The sequence below is a fragment of the Fusarium vanettenii genome (assembly GCF_000151355.1).
Source record: "Fusarium vanettenii 77-13-4 chromosome 4 genomic scaffold NECHAsca_3_chr4_2_0, whole genome shotgun sequence".
Lineage (NCBI taxonomy): Eukaryota > Fungi > Ascomycota > Sordariomycetes > Hypocreales > Nectriaceae > Fusarium > Fusarium vanettenii.
In genome coordinates this window covers 2,919,593-2,937,316 of record NW_003315879.1, presented here as the reverse complement: position 1 = coordinate 2,937,316, position 17,724 = coordinate 2,919,593, and the positions used below count along the sequence as shown (strand labels likewise).

The 17,724-nt window shown below is 53.7% G+C and overlaps 6 protein-coding genes across 6 annotated transcripts; 4 read left to right on the top strand and 2 right to left on the bottom strand.

The window, feature by feature from the left end:
• Positions 1-1,206: 1,206 nt before the first annotated feature.
• Positions 1,207-2,973, top strand: NECHADRAFT_92941 (uncharacterized protein; the record flags this gene model as incomplete). The annotated part of the gene is made up of 4 exons (XM_003052290.1): positions 1,207-1,871; positions 1,962-2,237; positions 2,287-2,833; positions 2,914-2,973. The coding sequence occupies 4 exons, from the start codon at positions 1,207-1,209 to the stop codon at positions 2,971-2,973; spliced, it is 1,548 nt and encodes a 515-aa protein (XP_003052336.1).
• A 1,652-nt stretch (positions 2,974-4,625) lies between these two features.
• tpi1 (triose-phosphate isomerase) lies at positions 4,626-5,817 on the top strand. Its single transcript, XM_003052289.1, has 4 exons — positions 4,626-4,765; positions 4,887-4,957; positions 5,036-5,638; positions 5,688-5,817. The coding sequence occupies exons 1-4, from the start codon at positions 4,728-4,730 to the stop codon at positions 5,717-5,719; spliced, it is 744 nt and encodes a 247-aa protein (XP_003052335.1). The 5' UTR covers positions 4,626-4,727; the 3' UTR covers positions 5,720-5,817.
• A 121-nt stretch (positions 5,818-5,938) lies between these two features.
• On the bottom strand, positions 5,939-6,631 carry NECHADRAFT_100223 (mitochondrial 54S ribosomal protein MRPL51). The gene is made up of 3 exons (XM_003051829.1): positions 6,568-6,631; positions 6,427-6,509; positions 5,939-6,371 (listed from the first exon to the last, which is right to left on the bottom strand). The coding sequence occupies exons 1-3, from the start codon at positions 6,604-6,606 to the stop codon at positions 6,080-6,082; spliced, it is 414 nt and encodes a 137-aa protein (XP_003051875.1). The 5' UTR covers positions 6,607-6,631; the 3' UTR covers positions 5,939-6,079.
• A 198-nt stretch (positions 6,632-6,829) lies between these two features.
• NECHADRAFT_100222 (uncharacterized protein) lies at positions 6,830-8,493 on the top strand (the record flags this gene model as incomplete). The annotated part of the gene is made up of 5 exons (XM_003052288.1): positions 6,830-7,212; positions 7,264-7,391; positions 7,444-7,549; positions 7,614-7,738; positions 7,819-8,493. The coding sequence occupies exons 1-5, from the start codon at positions 6,951-6,953 to the stop codon at positions 8,491-8,493; spliced, it is 1,296 nt and encodes a 431-aa protein (XP_003052334.1). The 5' UTR covers positions 6,830-6,950.
• Positions 8,494-9,279: 786 nt separating this feature from the next.
• On the bottom strand, positions 9,280-10,120 carry NECHADRAFT_79397 (mRNA turnover protein MRT4; the record flags this gene model as incomplete). Its single annotated transcript, XM_003051828.1, has 3 exons — positions 9,280-9,337; positions 9,391-9,870; positions 9,930-10,120. The coding sequence occupies 3 exons, from the start codon at positions 10,118-10,120 to the stop codon at positions 9,280-9,282; spliced, it is 729 nt and encodes a 242-aa protein (XP_003051874.1).
• Positions 10,121-12,379: 2,259 nt separating this feature from the next.
• Positions 12,380-14,198, top strand: NECHADRAFT_79396 (uncharacterized protein; the record flags this gene model as incomplete). Its single annotated transcript, XM_003052287.1, has 4 exons — positions 12,380-12,604; positions 12,658-12,732; positions 12,794-13,852; positions 13,908-14,198. The coding sequence occupies 4 exons, from the start codon at positions 12,380-12,382 to the stop codon at positions 14,196-14,198; spliced, it is 1,650 nt and encodes a 549-aa protein (XP_003052333.1).
• Between the last annotated feature and the right edge of the window lie 3,526 nt (positions 14,199-17,724).

The following is a 17,724-nucleotide window of genomic DNA, read 5'->3' as shown; positions in this document are numbered from 1 at the left end:
TCAAGAACTCGACTGACCTCGATGAGGTTCACTCGCTGTCCAGGTACTGTTTTCTTTACTCTTCCCTGGGAGGTCTGCATTTGCTTTTGAAGTCATGTTGCGCGAAACAATGTATCAATCATCTTGCTTCTTCACTCTGTCTTCCACCAAAGGATATCGCTCCCGGACAACAAACACTTCAAGCTCTCGCCCCAAGGGATTTCTTCACATGGATCAAATGGCCCATTTCTCCTAGGATTGCCGACACCCATTGCCAGGATCTTTCACATGGACTTGTCCAGCCGGACATGAAACAATGATATTTTCACTCTGGCTTTATGCCACCGAACGGTGAGTATTGCCCGTTGATGTACATTGAATCGCAGCTTTTCCCATGGATCAAGTCCGGACCTCTTTTCCTCGTTTTGCCTCAGGACACTGCTGGTTTCATGGATTCGACCCAAGGACATGGATACTCTTGAACTCGGGACTAGATCGGGACATGGCAACAACAAGGAGACAATCGACCGCATGGATACCCCAAGCTGGATGTCGCACACTGGATCAACATCTCACCCTCACTGGAAGGTCGCTCTAGGAATCAAGGTAGCATTCAGGCTTAACAGCCATGAATCTGACAATCCAATTTGATTGTTTTGTGCGTCCGCACGCTTTGTCTCTGGAACGCCTCTTTGACCTTTCGCTGGCTTTTATCCCCTGGTTTCAATGGATGACAAGGACTCTTTGCTTTACACTCGACTCTGGAACCCATACTCGACACTGCAAATTGCTATACCAGCGACTTGATTGACCGAAATACGGGAAGCTGAGACTGAACGGCCTATACACTTGACCTGAACCCTGACCACAACCAACACCTTCGCCGCCACTCGCCAATGACCCTTGACACGACACTGGATGCTTGAGCCTGGATCCGACCTGTGACTTGAACAATAACGACTGGAGACATCGCCGCGCTCTCAACGGACACCCGAGGAACCTTGACAGAAAGCAAGATCTAACATTAGATCCATGCTTCTCACTGTCATACTTGGTCTGTACCTACGACGCCGCAGCCACGCAGTGAAAAATGGCTAACCGATTCCACAGATTCAAAGTTGATTCAAGTCATGATCAGCGCCATTTCTTTTTTCTTGTTTGATTTTGGGTAGTCGTGAACGACACACTGACCTTTTCCTCAGCGATTTCAGCTTCCCTCAGCCTACCATGGCTTCGACAACATCTGGACTCTTTTCTTTTTCTCAAACAGAACCATCAGCGGACCTCTTGACAGGTTCGTCGTGGGCTACGACAGCAGAAGGACCACAGAACTTTCAAGATTTCTCAGACAATGGATCTGCCCATTCCGGAGAAGCCGAGGAGTTCATTTTCACATCTGGCCAGACTACCCCCCGAGGAAGCCGGGTTCACTCCCAAGGACACCAGGACATTCAGACCAACTGGACTGCATCCAGGACTGCTCCCGTTACCCAAGGTGGACAAGCGATGTCCAGGGTTAACTCGAACAGATCCAACGGCTCTGCGCTGTCACAATCATCACACTTGTCCAACATGGACTTCACAGGTAATGCTTCCGCTTTCCAGACTGGAACCCAGACCGGTGCTGCCATGGTGGGAATTGATACTTGCCTCCTGGACACCGATGCCGATGGCATCACGACCCAGATCTACTGGCCTGGATACTCCCTCGACACTGGACTGAACGGCGATGCCACCTTTTCCCTGCCGGATTCCAGCCCCCTCCACGTGGTCCCAGCCCACATGCAGCTTGGCCCTGACAACAGCCTTGCCGAGAACTCTCCCCCTAGCCCCTGGGACTGCTTTTCCAGCTCCATCTCCCGATCTTCCTCTCCCAACACCATTGAGGACATGTGGTTCCCCACTCAGAGCCCCAACTCGTCGCCTCAGATCCAATGCCAGTCGCCTAGGTATGTATCACCCCATCGCACAGTGACTCCCAGATCGGTTTCTCACATCGTCGATTCGTTTAGCCTTGACCGGAACCTTCCCCTGATCTCCGAGGATGCCAATGGAAAGGTGATGCCTCAGCTTGATGACACCCTTGCCCTGCCTGCTCCTTTTGCCGGACCCCGACGACAGAACAGTGATGGTGAGTCCGCCAGGGACCACGATCTTTACAAGAAGGCCGCTCCCCATGATGATGGACTCTACCACTGCCCCTGGGAGGGACAGCCCAGCTGCAACCACAAGGCCGAGAAGCTCAAGTGCAACTATGAGTAAGAAACACCCTGCCAACTTTGTTTGGTGACTGTACTGACCTGTCAGCAAATTCGTCGACTCCCACCTGAAGCCCTACCGCTGCAAGGCCGAGTCGTGCGAGGGCGCCCGCTTCTCGTCAACTGCGTGCCTCCTCCGCCATGAGCGTGAGGCTCACGGACTCCATGGCCATGGTGACAAGCCTTTCCTTTGCGTCTACGAGGGATGTGAGCGTGCCGTGCCCGGAAATGGATTCCCCCGCCAGTGGAACCTCCGAGACCACATGAAGCGTGTCCACAACGACCACGGAAGCTCCAGTGGCTCGCCCACCAACGGATCCGCCCAGCCTTCCAAGGGACGTAAGCGCAAGACTGAAGTGACCGAGACTCAGACCGCCCCCAGCCGCAAGGCGGCCGTCAAGGCCATGCCCGTTCCCCAGGAGCCCAAGGAGTCGTCGACCCAGCCCCTTCTTGACCAGTGGATGGAGCACCGTAAGGCCGTGGAGAACCTCTTCCAGACCCTTGTCAAGCCCGAGGATTCCCAGAACGAACAGCACATCGTCACCATGAAGGATCGCCTCACTTCCATGATCAAGCTCACCAAGCACATCAACTCGGTCAAGGCTGGCACCGGTATTACTGGCACCGGTTGAATGAATTGTAAGTGACTCTTGACATCTATGCCACAAGCCCTGAGCTAACCAGACGGACCCAGATAAGCGAAACTTGTCTGCTACCAGGATTTATCAACATTTGAAACGTGCGAGTGCACATGCAGAGACCGGAATGACCGTCTATCTAGAGACCATTTTCTGAATCTCCAAGACACCCCACGGACCGGGCAACCAGACGCCCAAGGATCTTCGGCAGAGACGCCAGTCCTGCCTGATTGAGCATCCCATCCATAAGGACGCATTGCCAGCCCGTCGGAGTCTTTTTTACCCAAGGCCACATCCATTACCAAGGAGAACGCCGCCGGCTTTTCGGAACCGGCGCTTGGAGGAGGATGTGGTCACTTTGCGAAAGGGAACATTGACGACTTGAGAGTCGAAAGGGGGAAGCCGAGAACAAAGACATATCTGATAGATTGATTCAAACATCTACTTCTTTTACTTTGTTAGTTAGTTGGAGGACAAGTTACAGACACATGCAGACAGACCCCTTTGATCACAGCAAGAGGGTAGCAGATAGAGACATTTTTGTTAGGGAATAGGATTTTGTCATTTGATAGCATTGCTTTACTTCTTGGACAACTTTGAGTGTTATATGGATGAAGAATGATGCGCCTTGACGGGGCTGATTATCATGGCATGATATTCGGTAAGACATAGTGGTTCGACAACTAGGAACAGTGCGTCTTGTCGCCTGAGGATTATCGCTAGATCATCCAGGGGTCAAGATACTCGCCGCAGCCTCATCTCAGAAGCCAAGACCGATACTTGATGGATCGTAGATGATATCTCAAACTTGGTAAAGGGAAAAGCAGCGGTGAAAGCTGCAGGGAGTCGGAAGAAGCAGGGTGATTATACAGGATGCAGCTCATGGAGAGTGACCCCGGGACAGGATCGCGGAGTGTGAGATGCTGCACTGCAGGCCATGTATTGCTCGTCCCGGGGACGTGCTGACCTGGATGCGCCGCACACGGGAGGATACGGTGTGGGTGTGCGTACTCGTCCAAGGAGAGGTTGGATCGCGGGCACGGAGGCTCACCGAGAGAGGACGTGCTGCGTATGGGACGATGTAGGTATGTAAAGGTGGTGTATGCCGTGCTGTGCTGAGCGGTGAGTATCTCCGAAGCTCGCTCGGTCAAAGCTTCGGTGCAGAGGTCCTTTACCTTTCAAGGTGGGATGCCGCTGTGGTTTTAGCCTCCTCCACTATGACGCCAGTCGGATCAGCAACCGTTTGCGTTGGAGATTTCAGGTACCCGGCCGGCGAGCGTATGTCTGATGTTGGGTCTACGCGGCTGGGAAAAAGCTGGCCTGATCAGCCTCGGGTATTATGAGATACGGCCCCGCGGATGATGGCGAGAAACGGGAGGAGAGACCCGGCGGGATGGGTGTTGGGAGCGCTCCGAGCTCTGCCGTGTCGCCGGGCCAGTGTAAGTGCTTGGTGGGCGGTAGATGATGATGGGAGGTTGATGATGGCTGAAGATGTTGGGCATACCGTATTCAACACAAGAACAGTAGAGACATGCTGCAATTCTCATCACATATTGTGCTAGAATCGTACTGTTTCAGTAATCACTGCCCCTCCGTGTTCCTGTCCGTCCGTGTCAATGCCCATCCATGTTCATGACCTGATGAATGGACCTGGCCTGAGCCGCCTCCGCCCGCCCCAACTAACACGGACGCGCGCCGGGCCTAGTACCACCACCACATCCAACTATTTACCAGCTAGCTACCCTTCTCAACAACACCTCTTCTTTTTCTCTCTCATCCACATTCTCTCTATCTTTTGCTTCACCAAAAACACCTTTCCCCCTTTCAACTCAACATAGTCCAATTGCCCATCATGGCTCGCAAGTTCTTCGTCGGCGGCAACTTCAAGATGTCAGTTTTACCCCGCCATCCAATCCGTTGCTGTTCTGCCCCTCCCCCTCCCCCTCCATGAAGCAAAAAGGCCGCAGGTCCTACGAAGCCGTATCCAGAAGCTCACACGTTATTCTTATAGGAACGGCTCCGTGTCGTCCATCAAGGAGATTGTTTCTAACCTCAACAACGCCACCCTCGACGAGAACGCAGGTATGTCTGCCCCTCACCTCCACGTCGTCCCTCAGTTGCCCCTCATTCTGAGCATCATCAACTGACTTGTCCCTGCAGAGGTCGTCGTCTCCCCTCCCGCCCTCTACCTCTCTCTCGTCCGCGAGACCATCCGCCCCGACATCGAGGTCGCCGCCCAGAACGTCTTCGACAAGCCCAACGGTGCCTTCACTGGCGAGATCTCCGTTTCTCAACTCAAGGACAGCAACATCAACTGGGCCATCCTCGGCCACTCTGAGCGCCGAACCATCCTCGGCGAGTCCGACGATGTCGTCTCCTCCAAGACCAAGTACGCCACCGAGAACGGCCTGAAGGTCATCTGGTGCTGCGGTGAGAGCCTCGAGACCCGCGAGGCCGGCAAGACCATCGAGTTCGTCTCTGCCCAGATCGAGTCCCTCAAGTCCCAGATCTCCGACTGGAGCAACATCGTCATCGCCTACGAGCCCATCTGGGCCATTGGCACTGGCAAGGTTGCCACCGTCGAGCAGGCTCAGGAGGTCCACAAGGCCATCCGAGACCTCCTTCGCAGCATCAGCGACAAGGTCGCCGACGAGACCCGCATCCTCTACGGCGGCAGCGTCAACGAGAAGAACTGCGGCGAGCTCTCCAAGCAGCCCGACATTGACGGTTTCCTCGTCGGTGGTGCTTCCCTCAAGCCTGCCTGTAAGTTGTTTCCGTTGCTTCTTGAATGAATCTATACTGATAACCTTAGTTGTGGACATCATCAACGCCACCAAGCAGTAAGGAACCAATATCAAAAGTAAAAGGCCTCCTTCAGACAAGGATATACTGTCTTGAAGGAAGAGCAGATAGATGATGAATGAAATAAAAATACCCATGAACATCGAACTATTGTGAACTCTCGGTGCCAAATGTCCGAGCCATCCGTAAAATTCCATTGTTATATATCTCATTTGACCATAAACCTCTCTCTTTGTCAACTGTAGTCAAGTCAAGTGTCATGTCGGCGAAGCAGGTATCATTGACGCTTCTATCATCCGGAGATCCTTACTCTAAATCGTACAGTTTCCTCACAACCCAATGCGGCAAGCAGGCAACCCCAAGTTGTTCCAGATACATATACACATAATCCAAACATTCGTCTCAGACCACCATTCCCTTTCCGTGGTACGGGGACCAGATACCACGCACACTGGGCTTGGTGCTGGTGACAGCCCTGTTGGTCTTCTTCAGCTTCTCGCCGCTGGCGTCACGGAGGAGCTCGGCTTTTTGCAGGATCTCGTAGGGCGACATGTTTCGCACGCAGATGGGCTTGGTACGGCCGTTGATGTAGTGGCCAATGACCACGGGGTGCTTGCCGGGTCGGGGGGAGATGGAGAATTCGATTTGGGGGTTGGCGGCGGCGAACTTGGGGAGGAGGGACTTGATGAAGCCGCTGTAGCAAGGTTAGACCAAATTCAAATAGAAGAGTGTAAGGAGGGTTGGCTTACTTCATTCCCTTGGAGCTACCGGCCCAGTCGCAGTAGAAGAAGTCCAACCTCTTGCACTGAAGAACGAATGCGCCGAGGCCATTCTGGAAGCGGTCAGTGACAAAGTCTCAGGTGAGGGGCTGCGATCAATTGAAGATTCACCTGGCCTTTTGCTATTTGCCGTAGTGCTCTGATCGTCATCTTTGTCTGGCCGTGTCAATCGCTATCCTCATGATCCAACGACAACCAGAGAGAGTTTGATGTACACACGCGAGGCCATCGCCAGAAAATCAGCACTCGTGCAGGGTACCCCAAAGTGGTTTAGCGTTGTGGCGGTAGAGCTTCGGGTAACATGGTCTCAGCCTCGACTGAAAGGCAGCCTTCGAGTCTTGGGGGGCATAATTTCACGACCGCGCGACGACACAATTAAACTCGGTGCGCCTGGTCTTTCCATCTATTATCGACCGCGGTATCCCTCGCGCGTCTCTTCATTTCGCTCATTACTCTCTATTTTTCTTCTGCTATATCCGACGCGAGATTCCACCATGACGGACAAGCTCCCCCCGAATCTGCTCGCACTCTTCGCCGCGCGACCCCCCCTGCGATGGGTCGAGCCACCCGACCATGCGCCCCAGAATCGCAAGACGGCGCCCATCAGCGGCGTCGCGCAATTCCTTCCCGAGCTGCAGAAGTACAAGGAGACCGACGTCTATAATCCGACCGAGAGTTGGCTTCAGGCACGCGATCGCAAGAAGCAGGAGAAGAAGCAAGACCTGGAGGAGCTGGTGACGCAGGCGCCTAAGCTTTGTAGGAAGCCCCAGCCGTGATGCTGTCGCGCAATCGCTAACCAATGTACAGATAAGCCAAACGAGGATCCGAACGTCCGAGGCGATGCCTTCAAGACTTTGATTGTCGCACGTCTGAGCTACGATGCTGATGAGAGAGACCTGGAGAAGGAATTTGGGCGCTTCGGTCCCATCGAGCGCGTATGCTTCCCCCACGCAACTGTTTCATCATCATTCACTAACCGCGATCCAGATTCGCATCATTGTCGATACACACGCGCACGAGAAGCCGAACAAGAAGAAGAAGCCCCATCGAGGATACGCCTTTGTCGTTTTTGAGAGAGAGAAAGATATGAGAGGTAAACTCACCCCCTTCCCCCTTCTGACTAGACATTTGTCTTCTTCCCTGGATGTACCTTTCAGAACGTGGCCCTCAAGCCTGCCCTTTCTTTAAAGTATACGGCGAGACACAAGGGCCCTCAAGCTTGCCCGTCTCTGCTATTCCTTTTCTTTTGTCAACCCATTCAGCACGCAAGGTACTATTTATGGTAAGATTGACTGACACCTGCGCCATCTGGCGCACCTACGAGTAGCTGCCTTGGATGCTTGCGATGGCATTCGCATCAAGGATAGACGTATCAAGGTAGACGTCGAACGAGGCAGAACCGTTAAAGGATGGCGACCTCGACGACTTGGTGGTGGTCTCGGCGGCCGAGGCTACACTAGGTCGATGCCTTCCCGTCCAATGGGTCCTGGCGGTTTTGGCGGTGGTTTCCGTGGTGGTTACAAGGGCTTCGACGGTGGACGTGGACGGGGCGGCTTCCGAGGAGGGTTTGGCGGCCGAGGTGGCTTCCGGAGCGGTGGTGGCGACTACAGCCGTGGCGATAGAAACGGATACGGCGCACCGAGCGACGCGCCCTCTGGACCTGGCTTCGACCGACGAAATGGTGGTTATAGCGACCGAGGTGATCGCGGCGACCGCGGTGGTGACCGCAGAGGCGATCGAGGCCCTGGTGGGTATGAGTCGCGAGGCGGCGGCCGCTCATATGACGACAGACACGGTGGTGGTGGCGGCGGTTACCGCGACGGCGGCGGCAGCGGCAGATTCGGAGACCGCGATAACCGACGAACCGGAAGCAACATGGAGCCCATCGGTCGAAGAGAAGGTGGAAGAGAGGGTGGAAGAGAAGGTGGGTATCGCGAACGGGACCGCGACTACGACAGGCCCCGCGACGATGACGGTGGCCGGAAACGTGGTTATGACGGTGGTTACGAGGATCCAAGGAAGTTGCGCCGATACTAAAGCAGTGTTTCTTCTCCCCGGCCTGTTGGTGGGTTGTCGATTCTCGTCCTCCCGTCATTAATACACCCCCCTTTTCCACCAAGGGTAAGCGCACCAGATTATATCGACAACCCAAATCACGCCTACGGCAGTTACGGAGTATTCTCTCGCGCAACATTACGGTTCCGCTTGTTTGTGTTAACCGGCTTTACTGCCTCCCTAACCCGCCAAGTCTGACCTCACCCCTGACGGTTTCAACGACGCTCCAAATGCCTTCCTGATGGGTCCGAGACGAGGCAAGGTGGGAGGTAACCTTTCTCTTTGTTATGTATTCTAATTGGTTTCTGGGAGGTGATGAGAAAAAGTAGGAGGAGGGTGACAATGGTGAAAAGGGGCGCAAGACGTTGCGCAACATAGGTAAGGTCAGGGTAAGGACTCCGTGACCTGCTGACCCTTGAAAATGTCGCCTAGGATGGCCGACAAGGCCGACTCTGATGTATCACTTAGGAGTTCTTTGTTCAGTTGAAAGTAACAGTTAAATAGTACTGGCCGAGTGAGTGAGTGAATGTGCCATCGTGTGAATGTTTTTGAGTATGTATTTTTTGTCATTCAAGGGGCGGGTCTACTGTCAAGAAAAACATGATGCCCTCCATATCCCATGGCCCTCAACGCCGAGATCCCATAAAAATAAAAGTTCATGCTGGTATCAGTCATTCGAACACACAAGAATTTGTCAAGCCAAGCGTCTAGCACCGTGTGCGTTTCTTTTTTTCTCTTTCAAGAGCGTCATCATTGGCTCAGTCCTTTTTAATCCTCATCCATGGCGTTGACCTCTGTCACCTCGGAGGTTGCGGCGCTCCAGTATCTGTGGTGTGTTAGCCTATGATGGGAGTTGAAGTGCGTATGGGCAAGACTTACGCTAACACCTTGACCTTGAACTCGCTCAGGCACACGCTGAAGAGCTTGAGCAGCCTCGTCTGTCGCGAGTCCAGGATATCACCCTCCTTGCAGACGACATAGTCCTCGCCCTCTCCAGACTCATCACCGAGAACAACGCGGCCCTTGACCATGCGGGTGGGCACACCGAGGCGGCGCAGCTCGGGCTCGATGGTGTGCTCGAGGGGCACGTCGTGCTCAGCAGGGACCTCACCACCGGTGGCATAGAGAACGCCGGCGGGGAGAGAGAAGCCGCGGGAGGCAGCGACGCCAGCGCGGGCAAAGTCGACGGGAGCGAGGTTGTCAAAGTAGGCGAGGATCTCTTCGGCCGGCCGGTTCGTCAGGAGCAGGCCCACGGTGCCAGCCAGGTGCTTCGTAATGCCCTCAATACCAGGCGCGATGGCCTCCTCGGGGGTCTGGCCAAGAGCCTTGGCCATGAGCTTTGTCTTGCCAAAGAAGAGTCTGCGATGACGGGTCAGCGTCCAGGTTTCCTCGGTCAAGGTTCGTAGAGATTGGCATACCGGCAGTCGGAGAGCTCGCGCCTCACCTCCTTGAGGTAGCTGTTGCGCATGTTGTCGACGCTAAAGACGAAGCAGGTCTGGTACTCGGGGATCTCATTGCGAATGTTCTCAAACAGCTTGTCCTTGTTCTCCCGCGTCTTCTTGGACACCTGGGTGAGGTGGACGACCTTGGCGCGCTTCGACTTGGGCATTTTGGCGGGTTAGAGAAATGTCAATCGATAGTATATTCGGCGCAAGGAGAATTGGTTTGGATTTCCCCCAATGTGTGAAGAGGAAAAAAAGTCGAGGTTGGTTCAAGATCCGCGCCCGTTGGAAGCAACTGATAAGATTGTGGAAATTTTTCGAGTGCCAAAAAAAAAGCCAAAAATTCAGGTGGGCGGTGGAACGAACCCCGCATTGGCGCATTCACCGAAAAGAACTGCAGGGGTCTCACCTTGATCCCGATTCGGTAATTACCTTGACAGGGCCAAGGGGAGGATAGATTTCCATGTTCAATCTCTGGGAACAGAGTACGTGGTAATTCTCTATAAGTTCAGCTATTACGGTGGAAATTCTCTTGTTTTGTGCTTGTTCTTAACTCAACTAGACGTGAGAGATTGCCCAAGTTAAGGCCAAGTCATCACCAATGGGATCAAGGCGAATTACACTCGTTGAGCAGCCAATGGCATAATACTATTACAATTCACATAGCTACTCAAGCTGTGAAGCTCGCCTAACTCCTTTAAGTTCTACTGTTTATGAGAAACGAAGTTCGAGTTCAATTGACGTACAACAACGGACCTACTTATCTTCAGTCGTTCCTTGCCTCTAGCCACCTACCGTAGCAAGTATCGCCAGCTCGGCACATATATGCTCCAGTACCAGATATTCACGGTCTTTCGGGACGACTTTGGGAATCTCTTGTGGCTCTTTTCATCGACTAGGACAGCCATGAAACCTTCTGGCTGTGTCCGCGCTGAGACAATCCCACGAGTGGCTTTGGCTACTCGGGTGTCATTCGCCCCAAACAGGCTCGCTTTTGAGAAATTCGAGCTAAAAGTGTTGGGTGAAACATCCTCATTTAATTGCACGTGCTTTCATCGTGCCCTTTGCTGGCTATGTCTCAGGCTCTCCGTCTGGCTAGACTATACAACTAGGAATATAGTAACGGGCTGTTAATGTGAGCTCAGATATTTGTTATCGTTCTGATCCCCGTATCAGTCCAAGATAGACCTCACCAATTGCGAGTGCGCCCTGAATCAGATTGACCTAGCATTGATGTTCTCCAGCTCTGTGGGGTTGTGGTGTTGCGGGTAAAATAGAGGGTATGAAACATTAACCGTCTGTGGAGGGCTAGAGTGTGTAAGTCTACGGATCACTGTCTTGACATTGAGTTTCTAGTAGGGCTGACTCTGCCACAACTTTAATCGCGAGGGTTATCACGCTGAACCGTAAAGTGTGATTCGTCCCCAGCTTTGCCTCACTTGTGCAATATACTGGTTCCTGTGGCTTCAACTACTATGCTGAAATACGCGGAAGTGGCTTAAGTTCAGCAATGGATTATTCCCCGTGCACTGCAGCAATGACAGGGTTCCGCGCTATTATGCTACATGAGGTCAACGAGAGGATCCTTGAACTAGCGGCATGTGGAACATGGGACGACCCGAGGAGCGCAGGAGATGCATTTGCAGCGACGAGACACAAATTCCCTAGACGCTCAACCGAAAACGGCATCGTAGATTGCATATTTTCAAACTATTCCAAATGCCTCGGCCGTCTGCCAAGAAATAGTTGCTGCTTCGGGAAAACTGGTCGCTTCCGTTCCGAATATCGTGCAAGCTGACGCACGGACCAGGCGCCTCCGACTCCGAGCCCGAGCTACCGCGCTACCTGAAGGAAGGAAGGACCTAGGCTACCGTACCTACCACAAGCACAAGGTCTTTTTTGTTTCTGGGCCACACACAACCTCCACAATCAACCACCCAACACCCAAACCACATCATCTCAACAACCTCATCCCAGAGTTCTTCTCGCCCTCTTCCTCCTTCTCACCATCCTCGCTACTCTGCATCTTCAGCTTCCATCTTCCATCTTCCATCTCCAGGGTTTCTCTCCTTCGACGTCCCGTCCGCCTCGAGTCTCAGTCTCGCGAATCGAATCTTTCCCACCCTTGCCACCCCTCCCCGTTTTCCACCATCGTCGCCGCCGCCTGCGTCTGCGAACCCTCTTGGCCACGGTTTGTCATCACCTGTGCCCTACAATCCTCCGACGCTCTGAAATAAACTCGAATCTCCACCAAGCACCAAGCACCGTCGCCATCTGCAGCCCATTCGCATACCCCGGGCCGCGTTTCTTTGTCCCATCTTTGTCCGCACCTCTCGCGATCAAAACCTTTTCCATCGCGCGTCCGACTTAATTCTCGCTCCCTCCTCACCTCCGTCACTCTCCAACTTCAGAATCACACAGCCATCATGGCCTCCAACGGTAATTTCACCCATCAGAATCTGTACAAGGAACATGCCGACCAACATCAAACAGCTCCCCCTGCTGCCGCCGCTCCTGCTGCTGCCGCTGCCACTACCGATGCCTCTGTCTCCGCCCCCGCTGGTAACAGCAACCTGTCCAAGGACGAGGTTGGATGGTACTTTGTCGAGCAATATTATACCACCCTGAGCAAGTCGCCTGAGAAACTCCACGTATGTGTTTTGAGTCCTGTGCGCGCTTGGATTTTCACTAACTAGCTTGGTAGCTCTTCTACGGCAAGCGCTCGCAATTCGTCTACGGTCTTGAAGCTGAGGTTGCCAACGTCTCCGTCGGTCGACAGGTGAGTTTCAATATCAGATATAGGTACCTGGCCAATTCAATTGCTAATCCTGTCACAATAGGCCATCCAAGAACGCATCAAGGCCCTCGACTTCCAAGACTGCAAGGTTCGAGTATCCAACGTTGACTCCCAGGCTTCTTTCGAAAATATTGTCATCCAGGTTATTGGCGAGACCTCCAACAAGGCCGGTGAGCCCAAGAAGTTCGTCCAGACCTTTGTCCTCGCTCAGCAGCCCTCTGGTTACTTTGTCCTCAACGATATCCTGCGATACATTGACGACGAGACTGATGACGAATCTGCCGCTGCCCCCGAAGAGCCTGTTGAGGAGCCCGAGGTTGCTGAGGAGGAGCCTGCTGCCGCTCCTGTCGAACCTGAAGCCCCCAAGTCTGTTGAGGAAACCAAGGAGGAGACTGTTCAGCTCGACCCCGAGGTCGTGGACCAGAAGCTGGAGGAGGTTTCCACATCTAAGGACAGCGCCGCTCTGAACGGAAGCGCCGCTGAGTCTACGGTCGAGGAGGTCAAGGCCCCCGAGACCAAGCCCGAGATCCCCGCTGCCGACGCTGATGCTGCTGCCGAGGAGATTGCTGAGGAAGATGTCAAGGAGCCAGAGAAGCCCAAGGACCCCAGCCCTACGCCTGTTTCCAAGCCTGTCGCTGCTCCTCCTGCCCCTGTTCAGCCTGCCGGGCCTCCCAAGCCTATGACCTGGGCCAGTCGTGCGGCCGCTGCTCTCCCCAGACCCGTTGTTCCTCTCCCCAAGACTCCTACTCCTCCTGTTCCTGCCCAGAGCCGAGCTCCTGCTCCTGCTGCCCCCGCTCCTACATCTCAGCCTGCTGCCGCTCCCGCTGCCCCCGCTGCTGCTGCTGCTGCTACTGCTGCTACTGCTGCTGCTACTGCTGCTCCTGCCGCTGAGCCTACCGCCAAGGATGCTACTGGCTGGCAGACTGCTGGTTCCGACTCGAAGCGACAGAACCGTCCTCAGTCCATCTCTGGACCTCCCACCGAGAAGGAGGGCACTCTGGGTTATGTCAAGTATGTGACAGACAAGGTTCAAGATGCCGAGCTTAGGGGCACTCTGGCCGCCTTTGGCGAGCTTACCTACTTTGACATTAACCGCCAGAAGGTATGTTTGGCAATATCTCCTAACCCATTGGACTCCATGTGCTAACCATAAGTAGAACTGTGCCTTTGTCGAGTACAAAACTGCTGAGGGTTACCAGGCTGCGGTCGCTGCCAACCCTCACACTGTCAATGGAGAGAACATTGTTGTTGAGCCTCGTCGCCCCAAGGCCAATGCCTATGGCGGTAGCAGCTATGGTGGCCGAGGTGGTATTTCTGGACGTGGTCGCGGTGGTGTCGACGGTGGCCGCTCTGGCGGTCAGGGCTCTCGAGGTAACTTCTCTGGCCAGAACCGAGGTCGCGGTGCCCCTCGAGGAGGCCGTGGCGGTGCTCAGGCCCAGAATGCCTAAACTGGCATGTCACACGGCATAGCAAAGCTGGTACATGGTTACCGGTTATTGACCTTGCCTATATAATAGGCACTGTGGCCCACGAAAGGGGCTTTGATGCTCCTGGGGACACTTTGCCAACAAGGCGTGTAAATATAAAGACGCCAGGGGGAACCACAAACACACATTTGGCAAATGCCGACAGGAAGGAAGGACGGGAGGAGGCGGAGTTTGGCATTCCCTTTGGGAGGAAGGATGGAGTTGGGAACCTGGAGTCATGATTGTTCGTTTTTCAGTTTCGCTGCTTTGCGCGCTACATCTGCATCTCATCCTCGGCAACCGACGATTGGCTCAGGGATTCAGCGAAAAGGGGGGTGAAAAGGTCCTCGGGTGGGAGCTTTGGTTTGGCATCATTACTTTCTAATGACCGTGTATATTCTCACAAAAGCGAACGTGAGGGCGATAGAGGCGGGACTCGGGGAGTTGAAGCAAGCATGGGGAGCGATGGATGGGATAGGAGGACGGCTGGGGAACAATGAATGGTTGGAGGCGGAGGTGAGCCTTTGCCTGGATGTACGAGAGGGTCTATAGGGAGACCGTATATTGTACACTTTACTGTGCAAGTAGCCATCAGTTCCTTTGGTTTCTGAAGCATGTTTGTAAAAGGGGCAGTGTGAAGAAAGGGTGAAAACGAGACAGATACCACAGAACTGTCAGTCAAGACACAAGTCCAAGTCAGAGAGTCAGCCATGATGCCGCTGGTTGGATGAGGCAACGTAACAGCTATGGATCCATGCAACGCAAAAGCCAACAAGGTGATGACGGTTCACGATGGCAAAAGGCGGATGCGAGTTTCAGTTCAAAAGAACTTGGCAAACGAAGCTCGTGGGTAGAACCGGTGGAATGGTTCGCCGCATCTGATGTTGTCGGTCTCTCAAGGTACTGGTAGGTCAGGTCCTTTTGTTGGTATTTCACATACGGGAGGGACTTTTGATGAGCGGAGGAGACGTATTTCGTAATTGATGCATGGTCCCATTGCATTATGATCCTCTTTTTGCTAGCCGGCCGCTCGCTCGGCGGCTGGTCGGGGTCTATTCCCGGGGGTAGGGCGCAAAGTCCGGGGCGTGGGCTCCGGGGGGGAAGAGGGTTCTTACTCCGACCTTCTTAATGCAGGCGGGGGGAGGCAGCAGCATTGAACAAGAGGTCATGTGAGACCGGACGAGGGTTCGGGTCAGGATGAGGCTCTGGGGAAAAAAGGGAGGGGGCTTGCGTGCCGAGAGATCCGGGTGTGTAAGACGATCGGAGGGGAGGGAAATAGGTAGGTGGTCTAGGATGGGTTGAATATAGCGGATGGAGGTGTACTGTAGCCAAGGCGGGAGCGTACATAGTATTGAGCTTGTCGGAGAGCTTCTTCAGGTTAATAGACTTTGGAGGATTCAGCCCCGCAAGACGGCGGGGCAGAGATCAACGATGGCCATGACATTTCTACGATACTTGATTTCGCTTGTTGTTTCTATAGTGGGATAAGGATCGACATAGAAGAGCAATTCCGCAGGTACGTCTGGAAACATTTCTCGGGGGAATAAGTGAGAAAGTGGGCGATCGTCATGTGTCCCCTGATCTCTGGCCTACCAAGTGCCGACGTGGCAGACGGAGTATTCCGCATGCATTACATACATTGATGGAGCACAATATTGTACGGTAGTGTAGTGTTGTAGTTGCAATGCAATAGCGTTTGATTATCTTGATCATCGGGCGCTGCACCTCGCGTTTCGAGAGTCGGCCCTGTTGGCGTGTTGGTTGCACACAGTAAGACGGGATGGTTTCAACGGAGACAGGACGGACATGCTGCTGGCCCCGTGGGCCGCTTTCCAATCACGTACGGTTATACGGATAATAGTAACTAATAATGGATGATAATTGGGGGAGGGGGGTGTGACAGGGGCTTCGGACTCGTTGTGTTGTAATAATTACTCCCTGGATGATCCCGAGAAGAGTCAGGAAATGAGGCACTTTTGAGTGGTCAAGCTGAGTTCAATAGAGGCGTTAAAAGATGAATCTCGTATGCAGCGTAGATGAAACACAAAACGTAAACCATAACTAAGTAAGAATTAATTCTTACAAACCAAATAATAGTAAGAGGACACAAATATCGGTGTGGGGCCTACTACATTGAAAACAGAAGAGGCCGAGGAAGAGAATCCATAGGTGACCCCAGACGCGGAGAGGGGCCGCTTTCAAAGGTGCCAAGGGCAGCGCCAAAAGTTCCTCTGGGTTCCTCTGGGTGGGAGACACCGACACTGAGGGCACACGACGGGATGCAGTGCAGTACGTACTCTACCCAGGAGTTTGGGTCGCTTGTCGCTTGTTCGGGGACTTTGACGAATGAAGGGCGTCGGGACAAAGTACTTTTGCGAACAGCCCAGCTGTTGGTTGGCTGTGGAAGAACAGCAGAGGGTAGGCAGGCACTTTTTTTTTTTCCTGCTGTGTTGGCTTTTACGCATAGCACTGTAGCAGTGTGTAATGAGACGGCGTTTCGGAATGAGTAATAGGCTCCGAGAGGAAGAAAGCAATAACAAAGTACGTTATGCAGAGAGCCATAGGATTTCAGAAGGAAAAAAAAAAGAAGATCTCGGCTTGGCTTGGATAGACCCTGTTTTTGCTCGATTAAAACGGATGACTTGCAGGTTGAGGACCGACACACGTACGAGGCCCGAGGCGACCCCGGACGATACGGTCGAGACCCGGCCGAGATGTTGGATGTGGCGTATTGTACATCCGAGCCGATGGCGGCGGCTTTGAATCTCTGCGCCAGCTGGGAAAGGGCTGGTGCTAGACTATTGAGATGGGGATAATAAGCCACATGTTGCACAAAGGGTATCAAGTGCCGCGCAGCTGGAGGGTACAGCACCCGCCAGGTTAATAATGGTATACAGTAAGTCATGAAGATTTCCTCAGGGACCTTTTTTTTTTGGTGGTGTTTCTCGACCGTGCCGTTTTCCGTGGTACCTACCCATCCGGGACTAGCGGCTCTGTCTGAGGGACGTCCGGTGGGGCCGTGGGCCGTGGACTTCCCTGTACGCGGCGTGCGTGCGTGCGGTTCTGTGGGTCCGTCGTCGCGGGACCTTTTGGCGGGAAGGTGGCCGGGGGTTCCCAAAAGAGCCCTTTCCAGTTTTGAACCTGCGACTCGGCTTGGGACCTGCCAGGTCAAGCCATCCGCTGCCCACATGCCGTGCCATGACCATGACCTTGAGCCATGTGTTGTGCTTGCCTTCTTTGTTAAGGATCAATGCCTTCTCTCGATCGAGTCGTATTACGCCCCATCACCACTTGACTTCTTCATCTACCCCCCTCAGCCTTGCGCACCATAGAGATCCGCCGTCTCAAACCCCCTAGGGCTGTACTCTCCTTCGGGGATCGACATCCAGCGCGGAAGTGCGGCGCAAAGCAAGCAAGCTCGTCATTCCCTATCGGCGAAACCCTAGACTTCCCTACCTGCCCGTACCGTAACCGTCCAGTACTGTACCCTTCCTGCGCGCTTGCGGTT